General features: G+C 60.0%; 1 protein-coding gene across 1 annotated transcript in view; it reads right to left on the minus strand.

Moving 5' to 3' along the window:
* EXD3 (exonuclease 3'-5' domain containing 3) overlaps positions 1-25,426 on the minus strand; it is a 296,792-nt gene that overhangs the window by 8,367 nt on the left and 262,999 nt on the right. Inside the window, exon 21 of the mRNA XM_080355777.1 lies at positions 361-454. Coding sequence (XP_080211903.1) covers positions 361-454 — 94 coding nt within the window. The remainder of the gene's footprint in view (positions 1-360; positions 455-25,426) is intronic.

Here is a 25,426-nt window from a genome sequence, read left to right on the forward strand (position 1 = left end):
CCGCAGCCTGACCCAGGGTGGGAAAAGCACCATCAGCAGCGCAGCTGGGGGGCATTTTGCAGCCCAAGCTGAATTTTCCACATCGGGAGGCAATGGCCTTAGGCTGTCACTTGAGCCACTGCTGGCATGTCACCAGCCACCCCAGGCTGGGCAATCCCATGCGCGACCCTGTCCCCCGCGGGGCAGCGGGCTGGGAGCTGTGCTTGGTGAGCACCCAGCGGCAGGTTGGTGGCAGAGGACCCTGTTCCTCCTCCAACAGACCCCCCATCCTGAGCGGGACGGTCCTGCTCTGCCAGGGGCAGCACAGAGAGGGGGCTGAGGACAGAGAATCCCCCCAGCCACCAGTGCCCACCTGCTCACCTGTGGGGCTGTCCCCCGGCGCCTGCCCACTGCGCGCCACCAGCTGCCGCATCCGCTCCCTCGGGACCTTCAGGTACTTGTTGCAGTTGCACACCTGGAAGCACAGAGAGGGGGAGGTGGGTGAGAGCGTGGCCAGGCTCCCCAGACACCCCCTGCCCTGCAATGGGCACCCCGGGCAGCCCCCGGTCCCGTTCATCATGAGGCGGGGGTGGCAGAACAGCACCAGGCAGAAATTTTGGGGTTCACAAGCCACAAGAGCCTGTTCTCCAGAGCAGTCCTGCTTCACGTGCTTAGCCACATCTTCATGCCAAGGTGCCGGTCCCACTGCCCGCCCCTTGCAGACCTCACCCTCAGCCCTACACAATGCCAGGAAACACCAGAAACTGAGGTTGCCTTAAAACATGGAGCAGATGCCCAAAGTTCAGGCTGTGGCTTCAATTTGTTCTCTCTTGTCTCACGGAAGCCGTGGAGGATGGCAGCAGACCCCAAAACCATGGGGTCCCGGCTGGCTCTGCTCAGCCTAGCTCAGCTGCAACACCATGAGTGCCAAGTCACATTTTCTAACCCCACCTTTGGTTTGACAAAATACACCCAGAGAGGTCTCTGAGCAACCTACTCAGAGCTACCGGCTCTTATGGAGCCAAACCCACCCAGGAGCTCCCAAACCCCAGCGCCAAGGAGCAGCTGCAGGCGGGAGCCTCAGCTGAGCCCAGGGCACAGCTGGCAGCCAGATGCACTTGCCCAGAAGCCATCAGCACTGAATCCCCAGAGCATCGCAGTCGGCACCCTGACAGCTTCGCGTTCCTCTCTCCCTCCTGCCTGGATGGGAGCTGGGTGCTGGGATGTGCCACACCACCTTTCACCAGCTATTTGTTTTTAGGGGCTGTTTTCTGCTTGCGGAGCATTTTGAGCACGCTGCACCCAAGGCAAGCAGGGAGAGAGGTGCATAACTTCACCGCCTAGAACAAGCTCCCTGCCTGGGGCTTTGCTCCAAAACCTGTTGAAACCAGAAAAGTTTTTCCACCACCTGACCGGGCCCGCGGCGGCTCCGCTGGTTTGTGGTGTGTGAGCTGGAGCAGCGCTGGGTTCATGGCGAGGTGCAGCGATGCCCCTTCTTCCCACACAGCTGCCTGAAGGAGGATGAGGGGAAGCCGATTTGTTTGAAAACGAGCTCAGTGTCACGGCCCGGCAGGAGGTTATTTCCACCATCAGCCTCCGCAAAAACAGCAGATGCTTTCCAGGCTGGGCATGATTTGATCATAAAACAGTGCCCAGGCTCTGGTTCCTGAAGCCTGGGACAGGCAGCGCGAGAGCCCCGCACTGCCACACCGGCACGGCCACAGCACGCTGGGGTGCCCGGGGGCCCAGGCACCGAGTCACGGCTGCTCCCCGGGCCCTGCACACAGCAAACCCCCCGTATCCTCCTCCTGCACCGCGCTCGGGCTCTGCTGCCCCCGCGGCCACCGCTGCGCCTGTGGGTGCTCCAGCCCTGCGGAGCGGCAGCACAGACAGACAGGTGGAGATGGACAAGGTGTGATTCTGGAAGCACCTGAATGATGCGGAAGTCACTGTATCATTTTTAAAAGGGAATTTTGCAGCAATTCCCTGATTTGCACAGCAAGCATCAGGTGCTTCCTCCTCATGCAAACGTGGGTCAGAACCTGCGCTGCTCCGGCTGACCAGCCCGTCCCCGTCTCACTCGTGTGGGCAGTGAGCTGCAAGCTCCCCAAGAGCAGGGGCTGAGCGTGCCCGAGACCCCCACCCTGCACAGGGCACAGCACCCTCCTCACTCACATGTTCGAACCCAGGTGCCTGGGGAAAGGAAACTGGGTGAAAACCCCAGGAAGCAGCAAGATGATCTCATTTGATCGAACCTGAGTTTCTGAGGAGTCAGATCAGCAGTTACCAGATCAGAGAGGAGACGTCACTTCAGCGTTTGCTATCAGCCTCGCACAGGGGAAGGTGACGCCGCAGCCTGCGGGACCCAGCCGATACCAGGCTTCAGCTCTCTGGACTAACAAGGACTGGAGCTCACTGGCTCCTTTCCACATCTTTGCCTCTCGCCTCCCCTCCCTCAGCTCTGCACCAGGAGCTCATGATTAGCTGGGCCGGACCCATCCTAGCTAATGAAAAAAGAAAGAGGAGCATGGATGGATCCAGGGATGCACAAGGAGACAGATGGGCTCCTTCTTTCAGGGTGGAGGTCACCCGCAGCCATGGGACAGACTCTGTCGATGCTGGAGTCAGTGCTGATGCTGTGGGTTGCGATGGTCCCTTTGAAGCCCACGGAGGTCCCAGCCTGCACAGGCTGGACCTGGAGTCACAGGTGTCACCACCCAAAGCCCTTGTGTGGCTCACAGGGTGCCATCTGAGATGTACAAGGTTACAACAGGTGGGCAGAGGCGACAGGCAGGTCCCAGGGACACGTGCTGGGCGCTGCCCAGGCTGGCCACAATGCCCCGTGACAGTGACAACAGGGGAAGGGGCTGCACACCGGGGAAGGGCACTGAGCCTGGCAGCGGGATGGACGCAGGGTGGCACCTCCCGGGCACGGTGCAGGCAATGGCTGCTGCGGGTGCGCGTGGCTCATAGGGAGGTCCAAAATCACTTGGCCACCAAGCTGCCACCCAGATGGGCACAGCGGGGACCCATGGGGCAAGCAGCCCCCTCCTCCATGAACCCCTCCCCCGTCCTGCCAGGCATGGACAGGCACCCCGTGTGGGCACGGGCTCAAGTCCCCTCCACCACCAACACCAAATCCACAGCAACACCCCGCCCTGGCAGTGTGGAGCACGTGCGGTGTCCGGGCAGCGGTGCCAGCGTGCCGGGCATGAGTGCCTGGCTGTGCTCGGGTGCACGGAGAGACCTCAGGCAAACTCATCTGCTTCTCTGAAACTCAGCACTACTGTAATTCAGGGGCAACACACCTCCCTGGGCCAGCCTCGCCCCGGCAGCCCGCGGCTGCTCTGGCATTGCCCGCTGGCCCTGGGCCGCCAGCCGTGAGGCTCCATGTCCCACGCCATCTCCCCAGCCTTCGGGCCTTCACCACCCTCAGCCTCCCCAAAACACGGGGCGGGCTCAGGAGCCAGATAAGCCACTTAGCAGCAGCTCCAATTAGCTGTAATAAAAAATCATGATTAACATTTTTTAACACCTTGCCAAAACGAGCCGGAAGAGATGGAGCGAGCGGGGCCGCCTGCCACCTCGACAGACCAGGCTGAGTGGTGGCCTTGGGGTGGATGTTTGGCTCCTGCCAGGGGACACGTATCCCCACAGTATTCTGCATCTCACCATCACCTCCCAAGGGTGTGCAGCAGATTTTTGTGTGGGTCTTGCTTTTGTTTTAAGGGTAGCGGAGCGGGGACCCTCTCTGCTGGGGAAGGGATGGGTTTCTCCTCCTTGGGAAGGTTTGGTTTCCCCAGATCCATTCTGGCAGGCTTAGACGTGGCTACCATGAAGTTAGGTGGATGTCAAGGCAAAAATCCTCAGCGTGGTGAGACAGCAGGAGATGGAGGCACCCCTGAACACTGCCTGGGGGTGCAACTGCTGCGAGCAGGAGCTATGACCTGGCAGTGAAGGGTTTGGCTTCATCCCTGCAACATCTTGGGGTCTCTCTGGCCCCTGCACCCAGCTTGGGGTGGGGATGGCGGCTTCTGCCCCACATCCCAGCCCTGCCCTAGGGACGACGTGTCAAGGGGGCTGAGTTGCAGGGGCTCTGCTCACACCATCCTGCACATTGGCAGTGCCATGGGGGAGGAAACAGGTGAGTTCAGCTCCAGAGGAGGGGGCCGGGCAGCTGCAGCCCCCGCGGACCCCATAGCAGCCCTGGTTTGATGACACTTGTGCTCCAGGCACACGGCGATGTGTCCCGGTGTCCCGAGGGCTGCGAGCGGCAGCAGGCACAGCTGGGAGGAGGAGCCACGCTGCCTTTCTCACGCCAGGGCAGCCCTTGCCAGCACACGCTTAGTCACTGGTAAATCCCAGCCTAGATCTGCTCTGCCCTCTGTGAAATGGATCTTGGCTGCACCCCCGCTGAAGCAATCCCGGCGCTCGGGAGCCATGGCGGGCGCGCTTTCCCACGGCAGCCCGGCCTCCAGCGCCCCGTGTGAATCAGCCTGGGCCCGGGCAGGCGCTGGTGCCCCCGCACGCACACGTGCAGCCGGCTGGGCAAAGCCAGGAGAGCACATCCCCGTGCGATCCCCCCGATGTGCCAGCTCAGCAGGAGGGCCGGCACGGCCGAATTCAGGCTCTCTGGGCAGGGGGACGCGGCTCTGACACCCCCTGCCTCCCCAGGCTCTGCTCACCATGTCCACCTCAAAGACGCGCAGCAGGTGTGACCCATCTCAGACGAAGCTGTGGTCCCGCTGTGGCCCCTCACCGCTGTCCCCTCTCCCTGTGCCCATCCTGGCTGAGGTGCTGCACAGCAGTGCCGGGCTCTGTCACCCCCCCTGCCATGTGCAGCAGCCCCCACTGCGCCTGGGGACACCCCACAGCCCAGCCTGCTCTGTGCTGTCACCACCGAGCTGTGACACGGAGGTTAGAAGGGGTGATGTCAGTGGCCCAGGACTGTGATGTCACGTCTCTGTGATGTCACAGCTCTGTGATGTCACACCAGTGTGGCTCTCTGTGCTGCGGTGGTCCCTGAGCCCAGCAAGGTGCTTGTCCCCAGCCCCAGCAGCCCAAGCCGGGCCGGCGGGGCGGGCAGCTGCCCACAGCAAGGCTGTCCTGCCTGCGAGGCCAAGGAGGACAAGGCAGGTGAAACGTCCTTTCGCAACCCTGGCAGCCCGTCCGGTGGCTTGTTTTTGTTTAGGACAATCTCTGCCTCTCCCAGCCCTCCTGGGTGGGGATTTCACCAGCTGTGACGCATGAGCCTCTCAGGATTCGAGGGACTGGATGCTTCAGCCTGGAGCTTCGGGGACATCTCAGCATCTCACCCCCTTGCTGGGCCTCCACCCAGGAAGCGGAGAAGCTCAAAGAAAACTCAAGTCCAACAGAGAACAGGAGCCAAACCTTCTGGGACTCAAAAAGGGCCCCAGGAGCCAGTATGAGCTTGGCTGAAGATGGTGGCCTGAGCTCAGCTGTAGGTCCATAGGCTGGTGCCCAACACATGTAGAAGATGACTGGTTCAGACAGCAGAGGAGTCAGTTTTGGTCCTTCCTTTGACACCCCTGAAAGCTGCGTCTCCCAAGCACTCTGAGAGTCACCTCGGTGATGCTGAGCTCTGCCCGGAGCAGGTGGCTCTGAAACGGTCTCTGGGCTCGCAGGGCTCCTTCTGCCTGCTCTGCTGACAGATGCCATGGGCCAACATCACCCAGCAGCGCTGAGGGATCTCCTTGGCAGGGTTTTACTGGTGAGACACAGCCCTCTGCCTGGAGAGCTTCTGGCTTGGGAAATCCTCAGCGTATCACATCGGCTGCAAAGGACACCAGTGCCCGGAGTGAACTCTTTGGGGCAATTCCGGGCAGCTCATGTCAGGACAATTCCTTGGGCGTCTTCTGCTTGCCATATCACAGGACTATTCAACAGCCACCTGGAGTGGTATCTCTTTTCCTACTCACCACCTACCCTCTTCCCTTTCTTTCTTTCTTTCTCTCTCCAAGATGGATATCACCTGGTGAAAGGGCCACTCCTCCAGATGGAGGTTGCAACTCTCATTTTGGTTGTGAAACCACAGTCCTTGAGCATCCAAGAGTTTCTTTCGGGGACTTACTGAGACTAGAAACCTCCCCAGAATGGGCACACAGGATGCTCGGGCTCAGCCAGCTAACTCCCCAGCACAAGTCACCCACACGCAGCCCCCAAGCCCCGGCGTTATGGACAGACAGCTCTGCCTCCCACCTCCCACAGCAGAAAGCACTCAGAAAGGAGATGGTGTGAAGGACAGTGAAAAAACCTCAGGTAACAACCTGGCAAATTCCAAACGCAGGCCAGGAGCTGATCACGCTCATCTGCCCACGTGTATATTTTCACACGCTTTTCCCAAGTCTCCAGCTCCTCCTTGCTGCACTCGCAGCTTTGACCTTCAGACACTCTCCTCTTCCTCCAGCGACGCCCGGGGCTGGATTCCTCTCTGCCCTGCAGCGCCTTCGAGGTTCTTGCACAAAGAGCAAGAACCTCAGTGATTCCACCCAGCAGAGCTTCCCACACCCTGCGGGTGCAAAGGCCGTCTCTGGGTGCAGAGCCAGGCCCGGGGATGGCTGCACCTCCCAGGGGGTTTTCAGGATGTTTCCCTTCCTCTTTATGCCAAGCGCTTTTTTCATTGACCTTCTTATCACCAGCACCAGGGAACTGTAAAGGTGCACATTGCTGCTCCTGCTCTGTTACCAATGGTCTAACATCTGTCCTTGGGCACCAGCAAACCCACCCAAGCAGCAGATGAGATGCACGGGGTTGCTTAGGGGGTGGACTTGGCAGTGTTGGGCTGATGCTTGGACTCAGTGATCTTGGAGGTCCTTTCCAACCAAAGCAACGCTGTGATGCTGTGATTCCTTCCAGAGAGCACTGGCTCTTGGGGCACACAACAGTCTTCAGCGACCACCAGCCCCGGGGAGCCCCGTCTGCCAACCAGACAGCGAGAGCTATGCCAGGAGACGGACCGTGATGGTGCACATAGCCCTGCAGCCTGGGCATCTTCCACCAAACCCGCCTGCGCCATGAGCACCGGTATTTTTATGGGCATTGAGCTTGAGCAGCATGCAGCTGGTGGAAATACGGGGCTGCCGCTGGGTTCCTGGCATCACGCAGGGGAATTTTGGTTCACAAAGAGGGAAGGGCTCTGTTTATTGAATCATTAACATCACTTCCCTCATCGCTAGCCAGGTACTCTGAGAGGTCTCTTAGGCAAGTGCTGACCCAGCCCAACCCTGCTAAGCTGGTAAGATGACATGGGATCCCATGCCAGCCTGGTACGGCGTTCCCACTGCTTTCTCTGCTCCCGCTTTGCTATTAGTCATCCGTTTCTGGAAGGTTTCTCATGCATAATAAAGTGTTTCAACACTTGCATAAGCCAGCTCTTCTCATCAGGAGTGACCCGCTGCATTTCCCAACACTTTCCCTAGGCAGTCCTTCCGAGTGCCATGAAATACGGAGTTAAAACATGAAGTTTTCTATCCCCCTCGGAGGCAAAAGGTGTGGGAAATCGAACAGATAAGAATGCCTTTAATTAGTATCATTTGCATAAGCTCTGGGAAAGGCTCACCTGACAGCTAGAAGGGCCTTGCTTGTCTGGGAGCATGAACCACGGGTGCTGAAACGGGCAGATTAGCGGAGCTGCTCTGCTGGTGAGATTGGGGAGATAACGAGGATGTGGGTCAGCCTGGGGCAGAGAAGTGGCCGGAGCTGACGGAGCCCCGAGGCCCCGCTGGAACCCCAGCTCCTCTTGGCTCTTTTATGGAGCTCCCATCGGCTCTGTGTTGGGGCAAACCACCTCTCCATTTTCACTTGTTGGTTTGCAGCTGCACTTAGCAAGATAAAATGATGTGACTTTGGGGCTGGAGGGGTCCACCATCTCCCCCGGAGAAGGGCGGGGGTGGGTGGAGAAGCACGAGCACATCCTCAGATGAGGAGCGGAGGTGCTGTTGCGGGCTCAGTATCCGGCAGGGCCGGCACCAGGGTTTGTGATGTTGGCTTTTCGCTCCTCTCGGCGCACACGCGCTCCCTCGAGTTCCGCGCAGACGGCTGCCGGTCCCTAACCACAAACCCCATCCCGCCGCCGCCTCGCCGTCACGCTGCCTGCGGTAGTCGGCGCCTAATCGTCAGTGACACCGAAAGCCCTTTTTAGTACCTCAAGGCCTTTGCAGTGATGAGAAACTCAGCCGGCACTACACCTAAAGCCACATGCAAAGCTGAATTTCCCAGGGGAAAAAAAACTGATGCTCAACCCCCTCTTCCGCCGCGCACATCCCCCCCAGGTCCCTGTGCCGCCTCCAGCTGCCGTTCAGACGTCTCGAGTCTCACTCATTTTCCTCCCGGCTGGACTGTGAGCTGCAGAGATGGGGGCCGAGCCCCTCCAGAAAGCTGGAGCTGCCCCAGCACCCTTGACCCAACCTTCACTGTAGCCTCAAGCCCTGTTTATACAGCACCCAGCACAGCGTGGTGCTGCTCCAGGACAGGCTCCCAGCACTTACAAGTTTAATAACAAAGCCAAACCAGTAATAACTGCCTTATAATGAGGTTACGCAGCATCCCCAAAGCCTTCGTTTTAGGGTGAGCGCTGTGCCAGGAGCTGCTGGGGGCTGGGGGTGAACTGTTTCTTCTCAACCTCCTCCCTGCCCGACTGAGGTTGCTTTCACTCCTCCAGTCCTATTGCAGCCCGTTGCCAACCTGCCTGCAGAAATGTGCTTTATATCCACCTCGGGGTGAGGGTTAACCCCTTCTGGGTGTGCAAACCTGCACCGTGCAGCTCCAAGGCACACACCGCCCGCCCCGCTCTGCTCCTGAGCCACCCCAGGGCAGCCTGCACCACGGCAGGAGAAGGGTTAACTCGCCAGCTCCTGCAGTGCAGCTCACTGCTGCTCTTCATCAAGCTACCGAGCTGCTGAGCCAGCTGGAGGTGAGAGCTTGGCCAGAGGATGCTGGAGGGTGGTGAATGTGAGGGCTGGAAAAACCAACCCAACCTCAGCTCTGAAATCACCCCAGCACTGGAAACAGAGCAAGGGCCCAGGTCCTGTCAGGTCATATTCGAAAGGGTCTCACCCAAAAATTAAAATGCAGGTGGAAATCTGTCTATGGAGCATCCAGCAGACCTTCAGGAGCATCACATCTTGGCACCAGAAATGGGAAGGAACACAGAGATACATTTTGTGACTGTGACAGTCAGAGCCCTGGAAACTACAAAGGATTGAAGCTTTGCTTTCTATAGACGAGTCCAACACTCAGATCATGAACAGTCAGGCATGGCACTGCTCTTTGCTACCCAAATACAGGCTGGCCATGCTGGGAACTGAGTTTTATGCCTGACCCAGGTCCCATGAAACCCCAGCACTGCAGATGAAGCCCCAGTTCCACCGCTCCACCCTCCTGGTTGAACATGCAACTGCATGGGTGGTTGTGTCCTCCACTTCCAGTGCTGGGCAAGCTTTAGAAAATAATCTATTACATATTAAGCCAACAGCTACCCCTGTTCCTGCTCCTTCTGGCCTCCCCTGGGAGCTGTCCTTCCTCTGGTTGAGGTCTTGGGACCACCTGTATCACATATGGCAGGTTTTCTCCCCTTGCCCCGTACAGAGCCCCCAAAGCCATGACGGGCTGCCAGCTGTGCCCCCAGAGCTCACCGCTTTTCCCCAGAGCAGATTTCAGCCCTGCACAAGTGGCCAAGGCCACCCTGGGCCAGGTGGCTGTGTGGCTCCTCTCCTTCGCGGCCATCTGGTCCATGAGCATCCTCACCCCCATCCCTCCTCCTGTTCTGTCCTCCCTGGGGAATCCTGGGGGTCACAGGCCCTGGTGCCCCCGGGACGGGGCTCCGGGTGCGCGGCAGAGGCTGAGCTGGCAACGGCGGCGGCCGGGGAAGTTGGGCTCACGTTTCAGCTTCTATTTTTATCTGGGAACCCAAGTCCGCCCGCGGTGCAACGCGGAGGCCCCAGGGGCCGCGCTGCCTTCCCCAGCTGGAGCCAGATACCATCTGCGCTACCTGCCTCTCCCCGAGTGCCAGACCTCCTGGTGGAGCACAGACAGCATCTTCTGAGGCACCGAGACACCCTGCCCGCACCTCTGCCCAGCCCACCGTGCGGTGCAGCGGGAGCGAAGGAGCTGGGGACCGGAGCCATGTCCTCCGGGCACGGTTCTACAGGTTGAGGCTGGGATCCCTCCATCACAGCCAACCCTCCGGAGACACACAGCAGCCCCCTCCCGTGTCACCCCCCGGCTCAACGGCCAGACGCAGGTTGTCCTCTCTCAAGCCTGCCCTTCAATCCATGCCATGGGATAGGGCCAGGATTCTCCTCACTCTGCTCAGACGCAGCAGCTGAAGTTCAGTGGGATGAGCTCAGTCTTGGGAAGGGAAAAGGGTCGTGCTGGGTGGCAGCATCGTGGGAGGGAGCCGGGCTGGGGGTGACGTGGTGCCACCCCGGGGTGACGTGGTGCCACCCCGGGGTCACCCCTGCAATCCCGCCCTGCAGCTTGCAGCCCACGTGGGGCTCTGCTGGAGCCACGCACCAGAGCCCTCACTTTTGATTTACTAAAGCAAAAAGAGTTGACTTCATGGACTAAGTTGCAGAGAGATGGCAACTTGAGCAGCTTGAGCCTGAGCAGCTTGTGTAGCCCGCAGGTTGTCCAGGGCACAGGCTGCCTCTTCCGAGCCGAGCGCAGGCTGCCCAGCACGGGAACACCATTTTGGAGCCCGGCCCCTCGTCCGGGGCAATCACAGTGAGCACTGGGTCAAAGCCGGGAGGAGACCCCCAAGCCCCCCACCCGGCTGGCAGTGCCTGCTGCTTTAATTGAGGCGAGAACAGGAGCTGCATCAGAAAACGGGAATATAAGAAAAAAAAAAAAAAGGCGTGAGAAAGGAAATCTGAGCAAGGCCTGGAGCAATCTAACCAATCCAGCGGAAACAATAGCCAGGAAGAAAAACCAGTTCCTACACAGAAGGTAGAATAGGCTGGGAACGGCGGGAGGGGGCAGGGCAGGCTCAGCGCAGCTCCCAGCCTGCACAACAACACGGCCTTTATGAGCCCGCACTGCCCGGGGCACGCTGCCCTGCCCAGGGTGCCACTGCTGCCCCACTGCTGTACCCACTGCTGCCCCACTGCTGTACCCACTGCTGCCCCACTGCTGCCCCACTGCTGCCCCACTGCTGTACCCACTGCTGTACCCACTGCTGTCCCACTGCTGTACCGACTGCTGTCCCACTGCTGTCCCACTGCTGTCCCACTGCTGCCCCACTGCTGTACCCACTGCTGTACCCACTGCTGCCCCACTGCTGTACCGACTGCTGCCCCACTGCTGTACCCACTGCTGCCCCACTGCTGTACCCACTGCTGTCCCACTGCTGTCCCACTGCTGCCCCACTGCTGTACCCACTGCTGCCCCACTGCTGTACCGACTGCTGCCCCACTGCTGTACCCACTGCTGCCCCACTGCTGTACCCACTGCTGTACCCACTGCTGTACCCACTGCTGTCCCACTGCTGTACCCACTGCTGTACCCACTGCTGTACCCACTGCTGTACCCACTGCTGCCCCACTGCTGCCCCACTGCTGTACCCACTGCTGCCCCACTGCTGTCCCACTGCTGCCCCACTGCTGTACCCACTGCTGCACCACTGCTGCCCCACTGCTGCCCCACTGCTGTCCCCACTGCTGTACCCACTGCTGCCCCACTGCTGCCCCACTGCTGTACCCACTGCTGTACCCACTGCTGCCCCACTGCTGTCCCACTGCTGTACCCACTGCTGTACCCACTGCTGCCCCACTGCTGTCCCACTGCTGCCCCACTGCTGTCCCACTGCTGTCCCACTGCTGTACCCACTGCTGTACCCACTGCTGTCCCACTGCTGTCCCACTGCTGTACCCACTGCTGTACCCACTGCTGTCCCACTGCTGTCCCACTGCTGCCCCACTGCTGCCCCACTGCTGCCTGCACTGCTGCCCGCTGTGGTTGGTGTCCAAGCTGCCTCCAACATAGTGGGTCTGGGGAAAATCTCCTAATCCTGGGTGTGTGCCCCTCACCCAGGCTGGGCTGTCACCCCCAGGGGTGGACAGAGCAAGGCCCAGCAGCTTTCCTGCAGGTTGGGTCTGGCAGGGCTCAGCCCTAAGCTTGGCTCACACCCAGGCTGAGCTGGGTTGGGTTTAGAACCCAAACTGGGCTAAGCACTCAGTTTTAACTTGATCAGGCTCAGCACACAGGCTGAGCTCAGCATCCAGGCTGGGATTAGCACCCAGTCTGAATTTAAATTTGAGGATGAGATTAGCCCCTATCCTGAGATTAGATCCCCAGGCAGTGCTCACCTCCAGGCTGTGCTCAACCCTCAGGCTGGGCTCAACCCCCAGACGGGGCTCAACCCTCAGGCTGGGCTCAACCCTCAGGCTGGGCTCAAAGTGCAGCAGAGCTGTGTCCCCAGCTGGGCTGCCTGAGCCCACAGGCGCTGGGATGTGAGTCCCTGGATGGTGCCCATCAGGGACACGGAGCTTCTGCCAGCTTGGCGGTGGGGGTGAGGGAGGGAACGCTGGGTTTTACAGAGCTAACAAACTGTCTGCAGCACTCACCCGTAAGCCAGCATGGGCCTGAGCAGCCACCCCACTGCACATGTAGCCCCTTGGGGAAATGGCCACGGATGCACCTTGTCACCTCCCCAGCTCCCAACCGCAGGGGGTCCGACTGTCCCACCCCGGCAGGCAAACCCTGTGGGATGGGCTGGTTGAAGGGGGAGAAGGCCCCTGTAGATCAGCCAGCTCCGCATGGTGCGGCGGTTGCTGCTCTGCCCCGGACACCGCCACGGGTGCCGATCGGTCCCCCGGCTGTCTGGAGGGGGTTGGGACACACCGGGGGTTGTGCTTCCTGCAGCCGGGACAGCCGGACACTTCCATTTTGAAGCAGAAGCTGAAACTCTGCTGAAATCAAAACCACTGCCTGGCTCCACACCGTGAGCTGCAGGGACCTTCCTGCACCTGAGGATCTGAATTCCCTCCAGCCCCGGCTCTGCAAACAAGTCCCACTGTCGCCAGACCTGCTCCCCGCGGCCCCCTGGGAACTTGTCACAGCCTTAGTGGCTGCGTTGGGTCCAGCCCTCGGTGCCACGGAGCACAGTCCGGGGAGCAGGCAGGCTCCCCGCCAGCCCCCGCTCTGCCCAGCACAAGGCAGACGGTTCTCAGCACCCTGCAGATGCCCCTGCCCAGCCCAGCCTGGCCAGGGCGAGCAGGCAGCGCTCCCTCCTGCGCCAGGACTTGGCCTCGCTCGGCGTGCACAGGAGGAGCCAAAGGAGGGAGGGCAAAGCTGTTCCCAGCACATTTTTCTGCTTTGACACACTTGCGAGCCCTCGGCGCGCTGCAGCTGGTTCCCAGCACCCCCACCGGCGCTGCCAGCGGCGCACGGGGCCCCGCGCTCCCCAAGTACCTGGCGGGAGCGGCTCGGGATGACTGCACAGGGCAGGCAGAGGTTTCCGGGCTCAAGTCACAGGCAGGGGTGTCTCACCAGCCCCGACATGTGCAGCAGTAAAAGCTGCCCTGGGGTCCCACGTGTGCTGATCTCGGCACTTGACAAGGTCTTGTAATGGGTTCAGGCTCCTGGCACTGCTGTTGGGAGCCCGTAAAAAATCCGCTGCGGTGTAACTGCCCTGGATGTGCATTGAGACAAGCCCCGGATCCCTGACATCCAAAGCCAGCCTTTAGTTTAATAAAGAAAAGCTCCTGAGGCAGAGATACCACATTCGCAACAGCAGGGGCCCCTCAGGCAGCTCGCCAGCAGCCTGATGGAGGGAAACACTTCACGTCTTGGGTTGCATGTTATCGTCCACCAAGCCCAGGGGAAACCAAACCAGGCCCGGTGCTCAGTGCCCGTTGCTCGGTGGCGGAGCTGGGGATCCCTCCCCAGGACGGCTCCTTCCCCAGCAGGGCAGGACAATGGGTGGCAGAACCCCTGGCACAGCTGACCCACCGGGATCAGCTCCTCCTCCTCACTCTGAGATGAAGATGCCGAAAGGGCAGCAGCATCCTCAGCACTGCAGGAGTGACCCAGGAGGGTCTGGGTGTTTGCTGGCTCAGCACCATGGTGCTGCACTCCCGCCTGTGCTCACAGGGTCCCTGTGGACCTACCGCTGCTCTTGCCTGGGTGGCACCAGCCCCCTGACAGAACCTGTGTCTTCTGCTCCCACCACCACCCGGTCACCCCGCTACCACCATGTCCACAGCAGTCACCTCCAGTCTGGTCACCTCGCTCTGGCCAGCCCCGCTTCCATCACCCCAGTCTGGTCACCCCACTCCTTCCACCTCCACTCCGACCCGTATTTAACATCCGGCTCTTCCCCGCTCTCTTATTTCCCTCCTGCTCTGCTGTTCCACCTCGGGAACCATTTCTGCCCTGGTGCTTTCCAGTTCTTCCACTTCTTGCTCACGTGTTTGCTCCGGCTCCCTCGTCCTGTCAATACCCGCCTGCACCCCAACACCAAGACCATTTCCCTTTGTTACCTTCTCATCACCAGCCACCCCACAGAGAAAACATTCCTCCCTTCAGCCCTGTTCCGGGTCCCGTTGTCACTCCCAGCAGCCTGCTCCTCTTGGTCTTAGCAAAACCCATCCAGTCCTTTGGCCCATTCTCTTTTTCCCCCAACCAAAAGGTCTGCAACACTAATTTTACTTGTGGGGCAGAGCTGGGCAGGCAGCAGCCTTCCAGCAGCCCAGTAAGAGCCAAGCCCAACCTGTGCCCTGTGCCTGCACTCAGCCCTACGTCAAAAAGCCATGATGAGCAGAGGCAGCCCTTACGCAAAGTGATTTTGTCAAACCCAGTGGCAGTGATGAGAAAAGGCACAGAGACCCCTCAGCCCACGGGCCCCCGACCTCAAGCACAAGACAGTCTGAAACTCCAACTCCAGCCCAGAGCCGCAGCCCCATGGGGCTGGGACAGCGAGAAACACCCACCTGTGCCGGGAAAATGGTTGAGAGCGGATTTGACATTTTGCAGAACAGAAGGGGAAGGAGCGATGCTGCGGACGGTGGGGAAACAAGCTCCCGCGGGGCTCCCGCTGACAGAAGAGGTTTCCATCTGCCTCAGCACCGCGTGACGTTTGACAGGTCACACCCGGACGTGTTTGGCACAGGCTGTGCACCCAGGACCCCAAGCCCTGCAATGGTGATGCTGTTCTGGCAGCTGCTCCTGCAGGCACCAGCTTCCCTGTCCACGCTGTGGGTTGAGGGACAGACAGTGTCCCCAGAGCACGGGCCACTCATTAATCCCGGTGTCTCTGGGCAACCTATGGCAGCAATAGCCTGGCAAGAGCCTCACGCAGAGCCTGGCACCAGCTCAGATCTAACCCGACTCCTCACCCCTGCTGTGAGCCAAGACCCGTCCTCGTCCTCCCAGGGAGCATCGAAATCCCACATTACCTGCATTAGCTCAGACATGGGCCAAGGCTGTTGGGGAGAAAGTCCCTGCCCATCACACAGCACCACCAGGGCTGGGGAAGCTTCCTGACCAACGGAGCAGCAGTGGAGGGGACCACAGTGCTGTTGGTCATACGACTCTGCCAGTGAACTCAGTGATGGTCCCACTGCACAATCCTCCCAGGCACTCTGGGGTGGTCCCTGCTGTAGATCAAGCCTGTCACCATGCCTGAAGGAGGAGCAGGAGGTGCCCACGGCATCACCTCCCGCCTCTGCCCACACTGCCTGCATGGAGGGAAATACAGGCAATAGGGAGCAATTTTAACACCCAGAAGCATGTTTTCAATCCATTCTGTCAGCATCCCTCTCTCTAGGAACTCCTGGCAGAGTTGAGACAAAGGCTGGTCACCTCTGGCACCAAAGGTGGAGTGGGATGGCTGTGGGACATGCTGTGAATGAAGGTGGACGGGCTGCGTGCTGCCCCAGGGGCCCCAAGCTTACGGAGAAACCTTTGGTAGAACAAGGGTGGAAAAAGCAGGGGTTTTGGTGAGGACCAGGCTGGTGCCGAGCACCTTTGGAAGGGTCTCACCATCCGATGCAATGGTTGGCCTCGGAGTACAGCTCATCCACGGGAGCAGAGCGGGAAGCTGCACAGCTGGGCTCTGCAGCACTTCCAGCTCAGAGCTTCCAGGGAGCACCATCTCCTTTGGGAACAACCATGTGCACCTCATCTCAAGGGAAAGCACTCGCTCTTGCAGGTGTCCAAAAGGACACCCCAAAAATGGTCTCAGAAAGAAGCCATGCAAGCTGCTAGCCGGGACCTACAAGATGGAAGCCTCTGGGAGCAGTGCGGGGGAAGAGCTGCTGCTGCGGAGCAAAAAGAAACCCCGGGAGACCTTGTGCACCAATTCCTCACGTTCCCAGCCTCACACCTCCCAGACGTGCTAACGCGACCCCAGTGTGTTGGTGACATATGAGGTCACTGCAGTGTGACAGGAGTGATCCCGGGGGACCCCAACACCTCCACGTCTTCTCACCGCAGCGGGGGCCTGGGGAGCTATCTGGAGCGCTGCACGCTTGTGTCAAGCAAAGAAAAAGCGTAAAAAGGGGTAATAATACACACATAAATATGTGGCATATTTTTAAGCTTTTGCTGGACCCAAAGTGGCAAGAGGAGTGATGCAGCCCCACCAAACCAGGCTCTGCTCTTCGGCTGATGCGCAGGACACCAGCAGGCAAGCGGCAGCAAAACTTCTGATTTCACCCCATGGAAAAAAAATACCCGTGAGTGGAAAATACTGATGGGCTTTTTGTGGAGGTGAGGTCGGGGAGGAAGGTGTGCGCTCCATTCCTCTCATTCCTCCCCAGCTCCCTCGGGATGCGGCCGCACTGCCCAGGGTCCACCCAGGTGCCCAGGGCTGAGGATGCCGTCCCACAGCCTCCCTGGCTCCACCAGCCGGGCAGGGCTCAGCATCTTCCCTTCTCGTGAAGGGGAGAGGGGTGGGACCGAGGTCGGAATTCCCACTGGGGTCCGAGAAAGGAAACCTTTGATCTATATGGGCAGCATCTTCAGAAACACTTGGGTGAGGGTCCCACACAGGTGAACGCCATGTCCCCAGGAGCCATCCTGCTGCACCCCAGCATCCTGCCACGTGCACGGTCGTCACGTTGCATCCCTTTGACCACGTGCCGGAGCCTTGGCAGGGCACCTTGGGCTCACCTGAACATCCAAGCACAGCCAGTGGGATGTCCTCTCCTCCGGACACCCCGCGCTGTCCCCTCTCCTGCAACACCAACCCCAAAAACAGAGGCCAAACTGTTGTGCCGCTGTGCGCTCCTGTCCCCGTGCCGTCCCGGGCACATGCGTGAGGGCACCGCGCCAACAGCTAATGGGAAAGTTCAGGGTCAGGGCGAGCCACGGGAGAGGCACATAAAGGGCTCATTGTGCGGCAGGTCTCCCTCGGCTGTGCTCGTACGGGGCTAGCAGTTCAACAACAAAATGCAGCCCAGAAATATGACAAGACACCTTTTTCCCAGGCTGCTGTTAAACTCTAATTAAACATTTCAGCACACTCAAGCGAGGGAATGTCTGCTTCTCAGGCCATCTCAGCTGGAAAACATCTCTTCCAGTGAAAACAAGCTCACGCAAGTTGACCCAGAAAGATGCCCTGTGGGTCCAGGGATGATGCGAACCCACGTACCAAGGTGGGCAACCTGCTCCCACCCACCCGCCCTCGGAGCAGCAAGGGCTCTGCCTGCTGCCCTCTCCTCTGGAGGACGCGGTTGGGCTGGAGCAGCCCGAGAAGGGGCCGTGCCGCCGGGCACAGCGCCGGCAATGCCACCACCAGCGGCTGCCACCACGGAACCGGGGAGCCCTGGTGCCACGACCAGGAGAAGCAAGAGGCAGCTCTGCCTGCCCCTGGGTCAGGCTGGTGCAAAGAAGAGCTGGGTGACAGCTGCTCTGCAATAGCCCCAAATCTGGCCTTCGGGACCCAGAAATTGCCCACTGCTGAAGAGGGACTGTGACTCTGCTGTGCCCATGTGTGTGGTGCCTTAGCATGGTCACTGCCTCTCCAACCCACCACCCCAGAAAATACTGGACGTGGTACTTTACAGCAGGTAAAGCATGGCCCACAGGCTCTGTCTGCAGAGCTCGCAGGTCTCTGCCTCTTCAGTAAAGCAAATTCTCACCAAACTTCATCAATCTCATGGCTGGTCCCTGGGGCCACTGGTTCCCCTCCCCAGGCTTGGACCACGGTTTGCTCCCCTGCTCCAGAGGTTTGGACATTAAAAAGAACCCAACAGACAGGCAAATTGTTTGATTCTCACTCTTTAGGTGATTTGTGATGCTGACCCGCAGGCACTGGCCATCATCACACCTCACTGTGACATTTCTGTTTGGTCTCCAGGAACTGCTTTCCCAGCCTCTGCCATCCAACCCCCCACAGCCCATGTCTGGGAAGGAAAATTGGGCTTGAGCCCCTTTTCTGCCTCCCCAGCGAAGCAGGGGTGCTCCTACACTTCCGTCTGACCCAGGAACCTCCAAAGCTAAAAGGCTGGAGGAGACGAGCAGCCTTGGGATGCAGGGGTCCTTGCAGAAAGATCCAACCCAAAACCCCCCTCCTGCCAAAAACCTGCCCTTTGTTTTCCTCTGGGTTTGCTGGGGAGCAGGTAACAGCCCAGGCCTGACACCCCCGGAGGGGTTTGCTGCTCACCCAGCATGCCCACGGAACTGGGCACCACTGGGGAGGACAGGGCGGCATTGCCACCGACTTCATGTCACCGCAAACTGAGATGTGGGAGCCAGAGAACACAGCCTTCACTGCCGGAGAACCCAGCGAGGCTGGGGCTGGCATCCTGCTATTTTAAAGAATGAAGGAGAAAGAAAAGAGCACGAAAGAGCTGAGCAATGAAGCCAGGCGCTGCCGGCAGCGAGGGGGAGCAGGGACTCGGCCACCCTGCAGGAGCAGACAGGGACACGGTGGCTGGAGGACCTGGGTGCCCAGGACGGGCACAGCAAAGCCTGGCAAGTGCCGCAGGAGCCGACCCTCCCTGCGTTATCCAACACCGACTGTGGCGATCGGCTGCAGTAATTCCTCAGCGTGGTTTTTCCAGCAGGCACAGGCTGTACCCCAAAATAACCCCACCAACCCCCCCCGGTGTCTGACCCAGCCACGTGGAGGGGACGCAGCGGTGTCACCACTTTGCAGCATCACTTGTCCCACCTGAGCGCAACTCAGTGGGAGCAGCAAACCAAGGACAAGCGGCTCCCACTGCGGTGTGCAAGTTGGTGGTTTCCCACGAGCAACCTCAGCGTTAGAAACAGGTCACCCAGGAAAGGGTTACTACCAAAATCTGCCACTTCTAAGACCGCTAAGTAGTGAGAAGATGTCTTGCCCCGAAAGGCTTGGAGGGAACTGACAGTCCAGGCAATGACACTCGTAATTTGGCATCCTGTGGGGGTGGAATTTGGCAAAACTGGTCTCTCCAGCTCTGAGGACATTCCAGCTCCCCGCACAGGCTGTCTGACTGAACTCCCTCAACAAATACAGCAGCCGGGGGTTTAACCCAGCTCGGGCCCCCGCAGCTCCGCAAGCAGCCGCAGCAGCGAGCTCCTCGGGGGCTCCGGGCCTCCCGCTGCCAGCGCAGCCGTGGTCCTGTCATCGGGCACGAGATTGTCCCTGTGAAGCCTCGCCCTGGCGTCTGGGCTGTCCTCGCTCGATGCTATGACCCCCGAGAAAATGCCAACACTGCCCTGTATCTGGTAACTGTGCCCCGGAGGTGCCACAGCCACGTGCAGAGCTGTCCCCAGGTGCCACCCACTTTCAGGGCTTGTCCCCCTCCTAAGCCACTGCAGCAGGATGGGGTGGGAGGCTGGATGTACGAAGGAATCTTGATTTTTCTAGGAAACGCCCTTAAATCTCCCCTGCACAGCACGCGGGCTGTGCCCAGGCTTTGCGGGACATGTCCACTCCCAAATCTTGCTCCAGTGGGGATGCCCTGGGCGGCATGGCAAGCCCCAGTCCTGGCACAGGCACGGGGCAAAGCAGCCAGGGAGGTGACAGCCATGGGGACACAAACTGAGGGCACCCGTCGCGCGGGCAGTGGACACACCAAAGGGGCTGGTCCCCACCTCCCCGCACACCCAGCCTGGGACCGCATCCCCCCCAGGTCCCGCGCCCCACAGCTTCCCTGCGGTGCCCACGGCCAGGGAGATCTTGACACTCTGAGCAGGTGATTTGGGGCCAAATCCGGAGTAATGGGTGGACTGTTTCCCAGGCTCTTCGGCAGGCTGCCCCCGCCGCAAGGACACGTGTGCCGATGGATGGGATCGGGGCACGAGAGGGACGTGGGGGCAAAGGCCCTGCACTGCGCTCCTCCTCCTCCTCACTGCTCTTGGCAAGGCCGGGGGATTCGTCTGCGAAGGGAAAAGGTTCCCAGGGTGAAGGTGCTAAATACCCTTCTCCCGTGCTGCTGTCACCTCGCAGTCCCCGGGGTGTGAGAATCAGACTCTATTATCCCCTCATTAGGAACTAACATACTGTACTAACCTTTTCACATGAAAGCTACGGTCTGTTCGCCAACAAAAGCTGACGCTTGGTTCCCAGGAGTGGAAAAAAACCCAACCCACAAGCACTTAGTGGGGGCTCTGGGGCCAGCTGTCCCCCCCGGCCCCACGCAGCCCCTGCCCTGCCCACGGATGCTCTGGGGGGGACAGGGGTCCATGAGTGGGGGGCCAGCTGGGCATGCAGCCCTGGTGAAGCAGAGCAGTGCGACCCCCCCAGGGTCAGGGTCCTTCCTCCAGAGCCCGGGGTGGCTGGGGTGCCCTTCGCCTGTCCCCCCACCAAGGGGAGATGGATGGGGCTGTGTGTTGGGCTGTGGAGGGACTCCCTCCCCTGGGCTTTATGCAGCAGGGAGCCCTTCGCCATCAGGGCACGCTGGCTCAGCTGTCCCCTACACAGGAGTCCCCGGGCTGGCAGAGCCCCTCCAGCCCCTGGAGCCGCTGCAGCTCCTCCCGGGCTCCCCCCAGGCCGTTCAGAGCGCTCAGGTTGGTCCTTCCCACAGTGCTGACCGAACCATGGTGGGGTCTGCAAGCTCTGAAACTCCCACTTCCCCTCAGGCTGCCCTGAAGGGTGGGAAGAGAGGCTGAGAAAGCATCACTGGGCTGGGGAAAACCCACCCATGCAACAGCCCGGAGCCCAGGGCAGCTTCTGGAGCAGCCAGATGAGAAGAGCACTGAGCAGGGTGGGCGATGGGCTCCCTGGGAGCCGCGGCAGCGATGGGATGTGCATCACAAACGACCACATCTCCCTGTCCCAGACATCGGCACGCACCGCCCGAGCAGATGAACAGTCGAGGTGACGTCCTCTTTGCTCAGGCTTTTAATGAAAGGAGACCTGCCTGGGGAGGCAGTTTGAGCTTTTGCCCATCACAGTTGCTTGATGCTGAGATAAAGAAGGTTTCTTCACTTTAGAAATATCTGCTCTGCCCCATTTTTGTCTGGAGACCTCTGACAGTTCAGGGCCACGGCAGGTGCTGAGTGCCTGAAGAGTCCCACACCGGGGACACATCCCTGCCTTCCCACGGGGCTGCCAGGCCCCACGAATTCCACATTCACTTGCAGCCTTCACCAGCTCCATGCTTCTAATGAGGAAAGCAGGAGGAAGGAGGGATGCGTGACTACTTTTTTCCCTTTTCCCCCTTCTATTGCTCCCTGCGCTGCCCGTGGCTGTGACGGCAGCTCCATCCCCGACCCTACGGGCTGGGGGACTTTTCCAGGTCCCCCAAGTAGCTGCTGGCCCGTTCCCAGTGCCCTGGCATGGGGCAGAGACGGGGTCACTCTCTGCTCCCCCAGCTCCCTCGGCGGGTCCCGTAGCAAAGGGGCAGGTGTTTTTCGCATCGCACACACATGTTTATTAGCTCCTGGCCCAAGCCCACTAAAGTGTTTCGCACCGGCCATCAGTGACAGCTTCCAGAGCTGTTTTGCTGCCACGAGATGCTGTGAAGGTGTCGGTGGTGCTATACACCGTTTTGCGAAGTAATTGAATTAAACCTGGTGGAACACCGCGGTGCTGCCTGGCTGCTCCTCTCCATGGCGTGGCCGGGTGCAGTGGCCCAGGGTGGCCTGAAACACACGCGGGCTGGCTCAGCTGCTCTTTTCAGAAGGTCACTTCTCTTCTCAGTTGCTGCAGTCAGATTTGGGTCATCAGGTTTGATATAAACATGTCAAAGGACTGGAATTCCGGGGAAAGCAGAAGCATGATAAACGCAGGCTGTCTCCTGGTGCGTTTCTGGGCTGGTTTCAAAAACCCTCGGCTCACTCGCAGTGCCTGGCACACGTGCGGGAAGCGCAGCAGCAGGTTTAATTCACCGCCTGACACGGGTGCCTTGGCGCTTGTGGCAGCGAGGGTGAAGCCTGCTCACCGTGCCGGCACAGCGGCGGCTCCTCTGCACACCCGTGTCCATGTGATGGAGACGAGCACGCGGGTGAGTTCTCACCACCTGTCCGTGGTTCAGAAGCGCCTCTGAGACACAAATCGAGCCAAGGCCACGGGCATTAGGCTTTGTGCAAGGTGAGAAGCGATCTTTACCCAGTGGCTGGGGTGGACAAGGCAGGAGCAGGGTGAGCTGGTGCAGAGGAGAGGCACAGAGCTGAGTGGGGACCCCTGTCCCCCTGGCCATCGTCCACGGGCTTCCCAGCACCAGTCGAGTCCCACGGGTCCTGACGAGGCTGGTGCTCTGCAGGAGGGGGCAGCGGGAGCACCGCCAGACTCGCCACAGCTGCGGGGGCAGAGCAGCCAGGAGGGTCTGTCCGGTGCCTTCAGCCCAGCCCAGCTCCCCAGAGCTCCTCCCCAGCTCCGCACGTTGCGTGGGTGCAGCGGGGGCGATGCGCAGCGGGGTCCCAGCGGGCACACGGGTCCCCAGGGTGGGCAGTGGCCCTGGACCTGCCGGAGAGCAGCAGGAGACACAAACGGAGAGGTCGGTTTAGGGGACGGCTCCAGATTTGCCGCTTCTGCCGCCTGAAGTCTGCCCAAACCCAACCATTTCAAAGAGGTTCAGAACCAACCAGGCCACCCCGAGGCAATGAAAATTAACTTCAAATGCAACAGCTTAAGCTGAAACAAGTGATTCCCCCCGCATTTTTCAGTTCAGTCCATGCAATGATGAGCACATCGCAGTCTGGGCCATGCAGATGCCAAGCCAGACACCATCAGCATCCTCACCCAACATGCTCTGTGGGTTCTCGAAGCCTTGCTGGTCCCTACTTGTCATGCCAGGGGGCTCGGGGAGCTTCTCCTCATTGTCCTTTGCTTGTGGCCATAACCGGTCAGTCTCTGGCCGTCACCAGCCTGCTGGGGGCTCCTGCAGCCTGGCAGAGCGCTGGGACACACAGGGCCAGGGCTGGAGGGTGAAATCCACGGAGCTCTGCCTGAGCAGCCCCGGGGGAGCAGCCCGGTATTGACCCAGGGAGGGAGCAGCTGGGTGGGAGCTTCTGTTCAGCCCCATTTCATGGGTACCTGCAAGGTTGAGGCTCTTCAAAGCAACCACCTAGGCCCTTGCACAAGCTCTTGCATACAAAAACAACACATAGAAATGAAAAATGGGCCTACAACAGGCACCTGGGTAGAGTCTTTGGGGGTTAGCAGCTTGACGTTTGGTCTTGGAGGCTCAACCTCAACGTCCAAGGCAACACAAATTCTAAACCTCCAAGTCCCAGGCTTTCTGGGAGCTTTTCTGGAGCAGCAGCCTCTGCTCTCACTGCTCTGCATGAGCTATCGGGGACAAACTGCACTAATGCAGAAGGTTACAGGGATGTCTGAAGGAGACCACCCGCGGCAGCCCAGGAGACGCCCGCTCGGCTCACGGTGACTCTGACCGCCCCCAGAGATCCTGCTCCTCCAGCTTTATTCCTGGCCAAAGGATCATACATATTAATAATAAAAGGGGACCTGTCTGGGTGCTGCCTGTGTCCTGCTGAATTACAGAGTCTGAGGGGGAGGCTCTGAAGGACCAGCCGGACACACGGGCACCCCTTGGAGAGCACCCTGGAGGTCCCGGCACAGCCAAATCCGCACCTGCACCCAAAACCTCGGGGCTGAGCTAAAGGGAGCGTGGGGTGCAGCGGCAGCATGGCACCAGGCAGGGACGGCACCGCCTGCCGCACCGTGGTGCTGTGACAGGAGAACATCCCTGCCTGGGGACAGGAGCCCCAGGGACTGGGGACAGCAAGGTTTGCCATGCCCATGCCACTCAGCCGAGCCGTGGAGCCCTGTCCCCAGCCTCACCATGCACAAACCAGAGATGGAGACTTTGTCCAAAGCTATGTCACTGCTGTGTCACCACTCCGTGTTGGCACCTGACACTGGGTGACAAGGACAACCCTGAGCAGCTGGCACAGTCACAGGCAGGGCCAGGAGCTGCTTCCATGCAGTAACACTCCCCCTGCACCCCTTCTCCTTCAGCAAACACCCCCAGAGCCCCTCCACCTCCACGGGTGCTCAGTGAGTCCTGCCGCCGCTTCGGCATCTCAGCCAGGACGGGGAGGGCACGGCGGTGCTGCGGGCGGGGGCTCGACGCGGGGACCGGCCCTGCACGGCCCTGGGAAAGCCCGGCACTGGCTGCCGCCGTCCTGCTGCGCAGCAGAGATGAGAAGAAAAACAACTCTCGGGGCTTCCCCTCACCTCCCGTCCTCGCCCCGGCCCCGGCCCCGCCGGCTCTTTCATCTCCCAGTGCCAGCGGCTCTTTCATCTCCGCCCGGAGGTGCGAGTGGCTGCCCTCGCCGCAGCCGGCATCGGCACCTGGCCCGACGCTGCCGGGACCAAATGGCCGGTCACCTGGCCGGCCCTGCAAGGCCCAGCTTGCTGGGAGGGGGTGGCAAGGAGGAGCGGTCACCTCTGTCACCTCTGCAGTCACCGGCAGAGTGCTCAGGAGTCCCAAAATCTGGCTGCTCCCACGTGCCTGCAGAGAAATCAAGGCACCGAGTTTCTGTCCAGTTTTCCCTGCAAATAAGACAATGCTGGGCTTGTGACAGCTCTCACTCACGTTTATTTAAACTCAGCTCATCTTTGTTAACTCATGCCAATGCAAAACCAGCCTGCCGGGATGGGGAGCAGGCAGAGGTCCCAGTGCAGCCCTGTCAGGGATGACGAGGCGGGTCACAGCCCTACAGCCTGAAGGAACCGTCCCAGCTGCCCTGCCTGACCTCCAGCCAGGCAGGATGAGAAGCTCATCACCATCCCGGCAGACAACCCTGCAGCTCATGGTCCAGCTACGGCCTCTCGGTGGATTCTGGTTTATTGGTGACAAGGCTTCACTATCACAACACAGGTCAGGGTGTCAGGGCATGGGCACACGGAGACACCTCTGCTGAGGGCTGGGAATCCTTATGAGCAGCAATAGGATGGCTGATGGGTATGAACTGAAAAGAACACAGTTGGGTAGTGTGGAAAGATGGGAGAGAATGAGAGCAAGAAAGAAAAAGAGAAAAATAGAAAATGAAGAAGGGAAGGGAAGGGAAGGGAAGGGAAATAAGAAAA

This window comes from Nesoenas mayeri, assembly GCF_963082525.1.
Source record: "Nesoenas mayeri genome assembly, chromosome: 18".
Lineage (NCBI taxonomy): Eukaryota > Metazoa > Chordata > Aves > Columbiformes > Columbidae > Nesoenas > Nesoenas mayeri.